Consider the following 13,800-nt stretch of genomic DNA (forward strand, 5'->3'; position numbering starts at 1 on the left):
AATCTTGACTGCCTGCGCAGTCCTAAACCATAGAAGATAGACATGCACAGTAATTTTTTAACAAAGAGGATTAACCCAAAAAAGTCAAATTGCCCACTCGTAATGATGATGTATTTAGTTTTTAAATTGGAGCAATTTTAATTTTTCGAAAACAAGTGGCGCCATCTGACCGGCAGACAGGGTGAACTACACTCGGCAGGAACACGGTTTTCGTTAGTTCGCATATTCTACCCCTAGATGACGCTGCATGTACGGTTTACACAGGAATTTGCTTCCTATATTTTAATAATGAATAAATTAATAACTCTGCAAAATAACTGATTTTATTGGACTTGATTCTAAATTTGGTTTTAACACGTGATCTTGAATTTAGGTTTGATTACAGATTTTGTTACCGACCGGATTCTGTCGGTAATTAATTGATTACACTTCAACGGTAATATAACATCAGCGAAATTACTATTGCAGTTCCGAATGTCACTGCTAGATGGCGCTGCGCTGACCCTGCATAAAGGGGCGTTCAGATTAGGCAAATACCGGTCAAAATAGCCTAATGTGAACGTCATTTAATTAAAGTTCCGCGTTTCACCGCTAGACGGCGCTGAGCCGAGTCTGCATAAGTGAGCGTTCAGATTAGGCGAGTACATGTAAAAATAGCCTAATGCAAACGGCATTTAATACAGCCCAAGAAAGCAATCGCCCGATTTATGTACTATTGTCTTATTATGTCCTGTACTACAACGCACACTAATATGTACATATTATTATGATAATTCCGTCCTAGAATTAAGTGTTAATAATGTATCTATCTATTAGTAACATATGTTAACTCATTTGATGTACAAAAGAGTTTGAAAATAAATATAAATAAAAACATGTATTTGCGTATTTATTTATTTATAAATCCCGTCATTCCGATCCCCAGAAATTGCACAAATTTAAAAAAATAAAAATAAAAAACAAAATACTGAGAATTTGTACCAGGAGAACATGAGTTATGTGGAGGTATTCTCCGTGCCACTTCTTGGAATTATGATGACGTCAAATTCCAAGAATTCCCAGACGCGATTTTCGAAATTCCATGGACCGATTTTGGAAATTTGTATCAGGAGAACATGAGTTGTGAGGAGGTATCCTTCGTGCCATTTCTTGGAATTTTGATGACGTCATTTCCAAGAATTCCCGGACGCGATTTTTGAAATTCCATGGACCGATTTTGGAAATTTGTATCAGGAGAACATGAGTTGTGAGGAGGTATCCTTCGTGCCATTTCTTGGAATTTTGATGACGTCATTTCCAAGAATTCCCGGACGCGATTTTCGAAATTCCATGGACCGATTTTGGAAATTTGTATCAGGAGAACATGAGTTGTGAGGAGGTATCCTTCGTGCCATTTCTTGGAATTTTGATGACGTCATTTCCAAGAATTCCCGGACGCGATTTTTGAAATTCCATGGACCGATTTTGGAAATTTGTATCAGGAGAACATGAGTTGTGAGGAGGTATCCTTCGTGCCACTTCTTGGAATTTTCATGACGTCAAATTCCAGGAATTCCCGGGCGGGATTTTTGAAATTCCACAGACCGGTTTTGGAAATTTGTATCAGGAGAACATAAGTAATGAGGAGGTATCCTTCGTGCCACTTCTTGGAATTTTGATGACGTCGATTTCCAAGAATTCCCGGGCGTGATTTTTGAAATTCCACAGACCGATTTTGGAAATTTGTATCAGGAGAACATAAGTAATGAGGAGGTATCCTTCGTGCCACTTCTTGGAATTTTGATGACGTCAAATTCCAGGAATTCCTGGGCACGAATTTTGAAATTCCACAGTCTGATTTTGGAAATTTGTATCAGGAGAACATAAGTAATGAGGAGGTATCCTTCGTGCCACTTCTCGGAATTTTGATGACGTCAAATTCCAGGAATTCCCGGGCGCGATTTTTGAAATTTCATAGTCCAATTTTGAAAATTTGTATCAGGAGAACATGAGTTATGAGGAGGTATCCTTCGTGCCACTTCTTGGAATTTTGATGACGTCATTTCCAGGAATTCCCGAGGCGCGATTTTTGAAATTTCGCCGACCGATTTTGAAAATTTGTATCAGGAGAACATAAGTTACGAAGAGGTATCTATCATGCTACTTCTTGGAATTTTGGTAACATCAAATTCTAGGAATTCTCATGTTCTCTTGATACAAATTCTCTCTTTCGAATATGTAAATTTTTATTCAGTTGGGTTAGGAGGGTACAATAATTACACAATGATTGTCGATAAATTTTTCTTTATTTTCACCACTTTTCATACAGTGCATAACTTAATTAAACTTATTGTTTAATCATTTGATTACTAACTTGTGGAACGGCTGTGCTGTGCACGGGGAATTAATCAGTTAACCTTGACCCCCTGCGCAGTCCTAAACGATAAAAGATATACATGCGCAGTAATTTTTTACAAAGAAAATAATTGAAGGAAAAGTAGTCGAAGCACCCACAAATAGAAGGATTAGACCGATAATTTTCGAACCACCCGATGTAAGCGGAAATTTTAAAAGTTCGGAACCCTCTTAATATTCTTAATTATTAGAGAGAAAATAAGGGGGGAAGGAGGGACAATAACAGCAGCATTATGATACAGTAATCTTTTATTAAATTTCACCTACAAACAACGAATCACAGAACGTTACATTAGAGTTCCTTACGTCAATCCATCGTGTCTTCGTATTATTTTACAGGTAAATAATTATAGATTTATCTCTATTACAGTAAAGTCTTATCTGTTAAAATATCTTGTAGCGTAGTCAATTGTTATGTATATGTAAATTTAATTCACCTAAAAATAGGATTTATTGTTGCAGTGTCCATTCATTGTTTATAAGTGGTTGTTACGTATAGAAGTGGTACTATTTTATATAGGTACTTGCTTTCTTTTTTGTCCATTGTACTCTGATGTATTACTTTTCGTCCTTTCTCTTATCAATATTTTTCTAAACGTAATTTTTCTTTCTTTATCCGATACGTGTATGCAAAGTGCGATATGAAAAAAGTCTTCGTGTACCAAAAATGTTTCTCAACTTTTTTTTTACTCTTTTTTCATTATATGTATATGTATATATATATATATATATATGTTTTCTCTTGACAAAAGTTACAAAATTCTATGTCGATAAAATGGGTGGAGGGACAGTTGGGGGGACAGTGAGAGGGCGATGGGAGATACAGGGTTATTAATGGTCTCTTTTTTTTTTTAAGTACCTGGACAAAATCGATGGTATTACAATACAAATTGCTAGAAGTTCTTATATGTTTTCTTTGTTAGAAGGCAACACGTCTTTGTTAATTACGAGAGAAGGCAATTCGCTTTGTATCATCGGTATGTCTGGCGTCCCAAGACATTTCTTTATACGTTTTATCAGACATTTCTTTTATACTCTTTGTATTATTTTCCTTTCTTTCAGTGGCAAAAACAAATGCAAGGGACCGTTTACAGGCATTATTGGCAGCACTTGATCGTTTTTTATCTATTATTTATTGTATTTTCTTTCTTCGTCGAGGTGTTTGGAGGTGATCGTCGTGAAGAAGAACCACGTGTCTAACCAAGAGCACCCCGGCACCTCAGAGGTGCCGCTGGCTCCCCTTATTCTTTGTTTCTCTTTTGCTTTCTCTTTTCTTCCCCAACGATAACCAGCGTAATATGTTCTTCCTAAATATGCTTTCAACGAATTTCTATGTACAAAAACTTATTACTATATAGGATACGCTTGCACTCGCACGTCACGTCCTTTGGGGAAACGGGGGGAGTTTGAGAGGTTGGGGGCAGTTCAATAAATTAAATTTCACTCTAACTTATCGTGTTCGAACGCCCCGTGTGCCAGGAAGGCTAATATATCCTAACGTTTAAAAAGTACGATGTCCCAAATTCGGATGAGCACGAAAGACCACGCTAGAGTGTGCGTTTTGTATCGGGACGCGTGATCGAGAGAAACAGTCGAAACTTTTTCTCGTTGTTTAATCCCGTCGCGTATAACTACAATAAAAAACGGGAACGTACGTTCATTTTTACAAAAAAGAAAGGACTCGAATAGAGACATCGTACGAAGACGGTTGTACAACTTCCTTGATACGCCGACGTGACGGAAAAATCTCATAGAGACACATTTAACTCGCTCCATTTACTACATAACATACAATATATATTCATATAATATATATATAATATTCAATAATATATATATACTAAAGGTGTATTTTTATATATACAGAGATATAATGTCTGCTTCTCAATAATCTTTTTTTTTTCTTTTAATGAATTAGTAACACTAGCTTGCTAAATAACATTCTTGGACCTCTTGTGTATAGCCAGCACCTTACGTTGTTGAACCCTCAGCTCAAATAGAAGAGTCGCCCTTTTTTCATTGCTTACATTTAAAAAAATATAACGTGTATCGTGTGTCAATGTGTGTTCGTGAGTGTAACATGTATGTGCATGTCTGTATAAATATGTTGTACCTCTCCCTGAGCTCGCTCCATAAAACATTTTTTGTTTAAAACATCTTTGTCGTTTCCGCTCTATCATATTTCCTCCTTTCTGAATCTTTTCACAGCCCTCATTTCGTTTCGTTTTTTTTTTTTTCCTAAACTTTCCACGTTCGCAAATGTGTAAAGTTCTACACATCCACTGTTCTTGTCCGTACATCTCTTCGTCGACACATATATAACAATTTCTTTTTTTGTTCTAGGTAACATATATAATCATCTAATATACAATAAATAATTTATCGCGCTGTTCAATGTACAATTGTTCGCCTATATTCCGACTATAGGTTAAGTAATTTGTCCATACTAGATTCATCTTTTCCTTTATCATTTCCGCTCGATTTAAAATACATTTAATAACACTTGTGCCGTAGCATCGTTTATCTTTAAGAACTAAATTTTGTACAAATTTGAACGAGCTCAACGCATATATATATATATTCATTTATTTATATCTTTCCTTCTTCGTATGTTAATATACATATATATAATATATATATATATATTAAACGTTGTAAAGCTTAGTACGATTACTATCGGACGTACACCGTCAAAAAAGTAACAAAAAAAGAAAGACCAAAGAAGGACGAAATTACGGTGAACGAATTATTATACCGTGGTAGCTGTCGCATCGACAAAACCAAAACATTCATCCTCTCGCGGCAGCGTTCGTGCGTTTTGTTTCCTTTTATATTCGTTAATATACATATTCCCGTAGATATACAATGGTCCTTCGATTCCTGCAGTTTCCGCGTTATTCGGTCAAGAACGAAACGCTTCGAATTTGGAACGCCTCAACCTCAAAACGTTCGAGACTGTAAACGCTTCCAAATCAGGAACGTTCCAAACTTGGAATGTTTCAAACTCGGAACGTGTAAAGTTTGAAACGTTTAGAAATATTTATAGCTACCCGTACATACCTATACGATATTATACACGAACCCCGCAAAATGTACGTTTTGAACGCGATCGAGGGACCAGTGCGTATACGATAATACAAGGAACAAACGAAGTCAGAGAGAGGGCATATGCTTTAGATCGTCTGAGGGGTGTGCCAAATCGACACGTAGTGGCAGGAAGAGTTGCTTGGTATGATTGCAGCACGAACACGCGAATCATTCTTTTCCCGTACAGCTCGCCTTCTCTCGTGTCGTTCCCTCGAAGGTCGAGCCCTGTCTCACGCGCCGGTACAGTCGATTTCTATAATATCTTTCGGCACGTCGACAAACTGATAGACCAGCCTCTGTCCGTCGACCTTCGCCAGGATACCGCGCTGGTAATAATAACGAAGGGCTCGGCCCATCGTTTCATAGTTCATGTCCGGTTTGTTCTTGTGCAGACCCCACAGACGAGATACCGCTTTGCTGTCGACCAGTTTGAATACGCCTCGTTCGCGGTTCGTCCACTTGATGTATCGAGGACAGTATTCTCGGTCCTGGAGCAGTTTCAACAGAAACTCCCAAAGGTACGTCGTCGAACCCTCGCGGGATTTCCTCTTCACCGCGGCGCCCTCGCCTTGTCGGGGTTTCTTCAGTTTGTTCTTTTTCGATCGCGGAGGAAAGCCTAACTCTAGGAGGTACAGATCGTCGGATACCGAGCTGGTAGCTGCTTGGATCACGCTCGTTGGAACTCCACCGGGCCCTCGGGGCGGACTCGGAGTGCACGGAGCCGCGAACTGGCTCCCAGTGGCGTACATCGAATTCACGTAACTGCTATAGCTTTCGGACACTGCAAGCAAAAAAAAAATTCGAGATGTAGATAAAGAACGATCAGTTAATTGCACAATAAAAGTTACGATATGTTAATTAAAGGGAATTCGAAGTTGAAGCTCGACGCTAGAGTACTGGGTTTACGAGATCTTGGTCAGATGGCAGCACCGCGTGCTGATTATCGGTAGGAGGTAACGTAGATTGGCATCGATTTAATTGCAGGGTAAATCCGGTTATTACATTCTTTTCGCCACTGGAAAGAGAGTGCACTAGTTGCCTGCGAAAGAATCAAATTTAACGAGAGACGAACCAGTTTTTCGAACGCTCGTATTAATTCAAGTTTATTTAACGAGCCACCTTCGTTCATTTGTGTCATTTGATTATACTACTTGCTAATACCGGAAATTTGATGTTTTTAATCCTCGGTTGATATCGTCAACTGTGTTACAAGAAAGTTACGCGCGACGCATCCTCTAATCTAAGATGGACGAATTAATTTATTCCTTATATCAACGTTTCAACCTTCCATTTCCACTTAACATTTACAAATCACTGAAATGATGGATTTAACGGCTGGAGTTCCGTTACATGCGAGATCATTTTTCTGATCGAGCGAAAGAGTCTGACTAAAGAAGGATCCATTCTACTGAACAGATGCAGAGACAGTTGTTCTTGTTCCGATAGATTCTAGCGTTTTTCTTCGACGTAAAACGCGTTGCGATCTGTCGGGTGGTGACTTTCGAGATAGTTCTCCGGCATATCAGAGCGGTAAGAGTGGTAAGGCTTTTTCCGACGTACGTCGTTGTTTTTCCTACTCGAAAACAAACGCGACTTCTCTGGATCAAATATTTTCAGGTTTTAGGAATTCGAAGATCTACCGCAATGGGATTCAAGAGATAGCGCGATGGGGAAATTTGAGGATTTAAAAAATACGCCAGGACGTTTCGAATCGAGAATCGAGAGTTAAAGATGACGCATAATTCGCAAACAGAAATATCGGACTAAATTTATGATTCGTAAGAACGAATTATCGATCAGAGCGTCTCCGCGTTCCTTCGGCGGCGTGCATTTCCTCTCGGCGCCCTTCCGAACACGTACATTCTAAGCTCGATTAAAATTTCGTCGTGGAATCGTTCTCCGGCTTCTGCGAAAGGAAGGAACTCCCGGGATGCCTCGAAATAGAAAGTATTCTTACGCCACTGGTCGTGTGGCCAGTGCCGTGTGTGCGCGCAAAGAAGAAGAAGAGGTGGTCAATCGCGAGAGAGACGAGGAGGAGAGGGTTAAGCGGAGCCAAATGAAGAGAAGAGAAGAAGAAGAAGAGGAGAATAGGAGTAAGAAGGAGCAGCGCACGTTGAAGTGGAGAGAGAGGTAACGCGAAAAGGGAGGGCAAAAGTAAAAGGGGTAGGGGAACTCTGGCTGCAGTGTATGATAGAGGACTGACCCGAGCCAAGGTTGCACGGGTGACGCCATCAAGCTACTAGTGCATAATAGCGCCGCTCGTTCTGAGGCCGCCGCGACTGCGCTAAAATCGGAACTCGTTCTGCCTTCTCTCCTCCTGCTCCACCTCTCTTTTGCTCAGCGTCGTTCTCCGTAGTTCCGTGGAGGCGCGCGCGGTTCAACGAGTCCTCTCTATTCGCGAAGCTTTCCTCCGCTTCCGAGCCGGTGCCAGAGAGGGAAGGTTGAAAAAGAAAAAGAAAAGAGGCGGACAAAAAGATGGGGAGGCAAGGAACCGAATTCTCGAGGTGCCTCTAAAAATAAAGAGAACGCCCCGTTGTTCTCAGGATCCGCGTACAACTCGTAGAGCGTAGAGAACGAGAAGGAGAAAGAGAGCGAAAGAGGGAGAAGGCAAGAGGAAAGGAAAAAGAGAGAAAGAGAACGCGAGATAGAGGAAGCGAGAAAAGGGGAAGAGAGACGGAACGAGGATCGAGAGTAAAAGAGCGGAGAGAACAGCTGGAGCGGATCGTGTTTACGCGCCGTATGACTGGCTAGATGAGTCAATCGTAGACCCGTTGTCTAGGAGGCGCCTGGTGGGGAGCTACTACTTCACTGACCTATACCACGGACGTCGTGTATAGCGAAGGAACACCGCTAGAGACGATGCATCGCGTATATACGCGACTGTTTCGTGACGCATGCGATAGAACGACGCGATGCCTCTCCTGCATAGACACACCAGACCTACTACTCTATGACGATTTTCTATTGACGCTCGAACGCTCGCGCGATAGAAACCTCGTTCGAGGAAACTGTTACGAGATCCAACAGCGACGTGTCGTACGTTCCACGAGAATCGATTCAATTTTACCGTTTTGCTCTTAACGACTAGCCGAGTCTACTTTTCAACGTCGGTTATCGGGACAATCGTGACCTTGTCTCGCGGACGTACAACTCCGCATTAGCGAAAATACTAAACCGTTTGAGTTTTTTTAACAAAACATTTTCGTGTACGCGCGAATCGAGACCCTTGGAATCGCACCGACTTATCGATACCACTAACGAGTAACATTCGATGTATTTTTTTCGTTATCAACGTTGGGTAACTCGCAACGTTACTCGACGATCGAGACGTTCGCTAAGGTTGAGAAACAAATGTAGGAACAAAAAATGAATAACGATAACGATTACTAAGAGAATACTCGAATCGGGGTGAAAAAGTAGATAAGGCGAAACGAACGATTTAGGAAGTTGGCGCGTGAAAAGGAGAATTCGCGAAAGTAAAAGACGGGCAAACAAGTGGGTTTCTTGACGTTCTCGCCGACTCGGCTTCCTTGACAGCGGTGCCAGGAAGTTTAGGTGAAGCAGGCGGTAACGAGTCGATAGTTAAAAATACGCGCGAAAAAAAGAGGGAGAGCAAGAGAATATAAAGAGAGGCGGAGGATCGAAAGTTATCCAGGGAGTCCGTGACTCCCGTTTATTTTGCGAGAATTTCGCGCTAGCCTCGCGGCCGGAAGTACAAGTATAGCGAGTAGGGAGGGATAGAGAGCGAGAGGAGATGATCTGGTCGGTGGTAGGGATATATCCAGGAACGTAAGAATCGAGGAGGTGGTGGAACGGGTAGAAAGACGCGTGTACCGAAAGCGAAGACGACGCCGAGAGGAATCTCGCGTCTCTGCGGAGAACGGATTCTCGCGTAGCGAATAATTGTTTGAAAAATAAATTTCGATGGAATGCACGAGCTTCGAGGAAACCTTGAAGCCGAGACGATAGCCTATTTCGCGAGGAATGCGTTCGAACACAGATGGCCACTGTTAGAAGCGTCGGTGATTAATTTCGAGTAACGCCTCGTTTACGGCTCTTCGTTTATCAATCGTAAAAAGTCAGGGGGACAACGGGTCGCGTTAATTTTATTTTTCTCCTCGTGACATCGAAAATATTCGAAGCAACAAATCACTGATATATACAGCAGCAATAAGAAAAAGGGGAGAAAAGCGGCGGTAACAGCCGTGAACCCGTCATTTAGCGAAACGCCATTATCGCCGAGTCGTACGATCGTTTAATTGAAGCTTCGGATACGCGTACGCGATGACTTATCGTACGATTTCCTCTGGACAAGTTACTGTACCAATAAACGCACCGTTATTTCTTCCCTAGATACCGCGTATCGCTGCTCGAGATATTGTTCGCGACCTCGATCGAAGAATGAAATTTCTACATGCGATCGTACCAGCCGAAAGCGCAATTTTCGATCGGTAGAAACGGCGACGATCGAGATCCGCGATACTAGGAGAAAAAGTGCATAGATTCGGCAATAGATACTAAAGTATATGGACGTAGAATTTGAAGAAGTTGCTTTGAAAATTTGGAGAATCGAATTTGGTCGAAAAGGAGCGGTGGGAGGCTCGTGCTCGTACGACCGCCCTTATCGAAAGGAAGCCTACGTTGAAGCCGAGCGTAGAAGGCGAGTTCTCACGTACCAGGACTTCGAGGCGGAATTCCGCGTGCACCTAAGTGCACGAATGACCCTCAACCCGTGGAGAGGAGGCAAGAATCGGCGGAAGAAGGATGGAGTGACACGAGCGTGAAGAGAAAAGGCACCGAAAGTGTTGGTACGGCATAAACAAAGCGATCGTGGATACGGTTGGTACATTGCAGCGTGTGTCCGTGCGCGCACACAGCGGCACTCGGTACAGTAGATTCTAGAGTGGTGTGTATAGCGGTACGAGCGCATATGGAAGAAGACGAGGCGAGAGGAAGGAAGAAGAAGAAGAGAAGAGAAGAAGGGAAGGATAAAGATGGGTCGGTGTCGGTGTTGGTAGCGTCCGAGAGGGAACGGCAGTGGCAGCGGCAGCAGCGGTTCAGCGGGTGGTGGAGTGGGTAGGAGGAGGAAGAAGACCAGGCGGAGGAGGGGGAGGATGAGGATGAGGATGAGGTCGAGAGAAGGGGAGAGTTGACCTTCAGCTGCGCCGGGAAAGTCAGGCAGTCACTGACCGACAGACTAACTTAACTACTCTATCCTTCTCCTCCTTCTCTCTTCTCCACCTCCATTCGCGACTGGCTAGTCCGATGCACCGTGTTGCACACACCGACGACGACGGCGACGACGGCCACGACGACGACGACGACGACGACTACGACGACAACGACGACGACGACGACATCGTCGTCTCCTTTTCTCCTTCCGCCTCTCTCCTATCCGCGCGCTTTCGTTACGAGCTTCTCTGTTTTTCGCGTGTTCCTTCTGCGTCCCCTCTACTACCGCGTGTCTCGACGTCGACTCCTTCCTTCCTCTCTTCTGCTCTCGTTCCCTTTTTCTCTTTCTCTCGTTAGACCCAGACCCCCATCCCGGCCTATTATGTTACCCTACTGCCTCGGGATACTATCTTTAACCCCGAAACCCGTTCAAATTGCGAGCCGCTTTGCGCGCACGTGTATCAGCCTCGCTACGCGTTCCTCTTTGTTTCTCGGCACCCGGAAAGGGATAAACCAGGATGTCGGGAGAAGAATAGAAGACACGTATCGCTGGTCCTCGTTCGCACGGGAGATCGAAGAGCGAATCGGAAATTCGGTGGGCGAACGGGACGCGGCAGCGTCGAAGGACGTCGAGGTAAAAGTTTGCTCTTTGATCCGTTCGCGCGAGAATAGGCGACACAACACCGTCGAAAAACGTCGTCGAGTCCGCGATAGACATCCGTGGGCGGAACGCGTTATTTCTTGACCGTTTCTGTGTTCCTCGAAGCGGCGCTCGAGCAGGGAGGAACTCCGCGCTTCTCCGGCCTGTCCGAAGCTAACGAAAAGAACGAGATTTACGTCCGGAGCTCGAGCGCTTTTTCTACGAGTCCACCTTGGCTGCCTATAAAACGTACGTCAAACGTGTGGGCTTCGCGATTCTCTCTTGCCGATCCTTCCTTCCTTCCTCCCCACCGAGCGACACTGCAAAACCGCTCTTCTCTCCCTCTCGCGAAACGGAAATGCTTGAGAAAAATAGCAACCGAGAGATTATGCGCTGAACGTGCGCGTGTATCGATGCGCGGCGTAACCGGGAACGACGTGCGTATATTTTAGAAGTTTCCGTTGGTACTGGCTGACGCGACCAGCCGCAGATTGATAAAATATAACGATAAATTATGACCAGCGCGAACCAACGCGGACGGCTGACGGGAATAAATGGACAACGCGCTTTCGAGTACAATTCGCGCTAACCGAGTATTCGACTAGTCTGCTTACTCGTCGTAAGCAACCAGATATTTGGATATCGATTGGACGAGTATCGTGGGTATTAGTGGACGCGTGACGATACTCGGATCGAGAGTTTTGGTACTCGTAGATCAGTGTGCAACGGTAAAAGCTTTACTTTCGATCGCAGACAGACCGAAGAATATTTCCTCGGATCGAAGCAATCGCGAGCGTGCATCGTTTGCAGGATACGTTTCTTAGCGAGTTCGTCGATCGTTCGATGGGATTCTTATTACTAGTTTCCTGCTGCACGTATCTCGCGGTGGGTAACGCTCTTTGTAGCTGGTATCCGGAAGTCTACGACGACCAAGAGACGGTACCACCTATATGTTCCTCGCAGGCCATTATTCCGCTCATAGGTGCACGCGCGACCGTGTGTGTATCCGTACACGACGCCGCGAAAGTGTGCCCCAGGAAATTGCAGCCGCTGTACACCGTTCCGAGATCACCGATGGAGACGGGGATAACGATAACTTCATCGGACACTGTAAGGTGCTTATCGTTAAGCTCGTCTCATGGCCGGGAATCCTCGAAACGTAAAAAGACAGGCGGCGTCGCGAGGCATCTAGGCTGCATTATAAATGCACACGGCGTCCTGTGGCGCGTTAGCATCTCCAGACTGGTCTAGCGCGCGTGTACCCCGGCTACTTGGTAGTCATTAACTCCGCCGTCGGCAGACGTCGTTCGACTGAACATCGGGGGAATAAAAAACCGATGTAACGTGGTTTCATCATCGACCGTTGAATTAACGACCAGTCTCTTCTTCGACGAACGAATCCTACGAGTTCTCTCGGGCCCATCGACGCTCGCCGACTTCGAACTATTACGCGATACCTACATCGACGAACGTCGTACGACTTTTTTCGATGGAGATGAAACTTTTAAAACATAGAACTTTAAATCCTAGGATTTCTTTAAATTCCTCGTAGGTTCTCTGTAGACTCGCCCTAGACTCCGCCAGGATTGTCGCAAAATTGAAAGGGCGATGTCCCACTCGCTATGAAAATCGCCTTTTCTCCGAGGGAATGTTAACTCGTTGTATAGGAGGGTACGCGCTACGCTTGTCCGAAGGTGTAGTTCCCGGTTGAAAAGGGGTTCGCAGGAGCCGATGATAGTTTCGGCAGAGCCAGTTAGGCGAGCGATGGAGAAAGAGGCGTCTGTATTCCCGGACCAATCCGGTGCGCGGTGTGCGCTGCCTACGTCGCACGCATTCTTTTCGTTCGCCAGGCGGACAGAGGTCAAGACGACGACGGCCGAATGGGAAGAATGCGTGACTCCTCTTCCGTCGTCACGGACACGACGTGTGCGAGGTCAGTGACCATCGTGCGCACTCTCGGTGGGCGCAACTTCTTGCAGCGGACGAGGAGAGAGAGCGTGCGCCTCCTCGAAGAACCAACGGGAACAGACGGAGAGAAAGAGAGAGGGAGAGGGAGCGTTCGTCGCGGCGCAAAATACCCACGGGGATATTTAATGGTCGGCTGATACCGAATTTAGAGGCGGGAGGTAATACCGCTGTCTCTCCTCGACCCGGCAAACTTGTCGGTCTGTATAAATTCTGACCGGAGACAGGGACTCTTGCTCCGGCTGGCGAAAGGGAACTGGGAACTTCAACCCTTTGATTCTCTGCCCCTTAATTGAGATCCGAGCGTAACGAGCCACCGCGACCATCCACCGGTCGATTTATTTTAGGCTCGTACACGCATATATTTCGCGTACTTCTTACCGGTCTTTCTCGAATACTCGCTGCTAGATATCGAGACATTCGGATTTCCGAAAACAGCTTAGTCCGGCTAGATTCTCGTACACAATACGAGAATTATATTCGGCGAAGAAAGGAGCGTTTCGATAATCTGGAGCGAGCGATCTCGAGCCGTTGTTTTCCTT

At 44.7% G+C, this 13,800-nt stretch overlaps 1 protein-coding gene across 7 annotated transcripts in view; it reads right to left on the reverse strand.

Moving 5' to 3' along the window:
- Nucleotides 1–2,625: 2,625 nt before the first annotated feature.
- The window catches only part of Eip74EF (Ecdysone-induced protein E74), a 142,617-nt gene continuing 131,442 nt past the window's right edge, over nt 2,626–13,800 (reverse strand). For all 7 annotated transcript variants that reach the window (XM_076531038.1, XM_076531036.1, XM_076531037.1 and 4 more), the window contains one exon: nt 2,626–6,262. In XM_076531038.1, the coding sequence (XP_076387153.1) occupies nt 5,712–6,262 (551 nt within the window). In that variant the 3' untranslated portion in view covers nt 2,626–5,711. The remainder of the gene's footprint in view (nt 6,263–13,800) is intronic.

This window comes from Megachile rotundata, chromosome 4 (assembly GCF_050947335.1).
Source record: "Megachile rotundata isolate GNS110a chromosome 4, iyMegRotu1, whole genome shotgun sequence".
Lineage (NCBI taxonomy): Eukaryota > Metazoa > Arthropoda > Insecta > Hymenoptera > Megachilidae > Megachile > Megachile rotundata.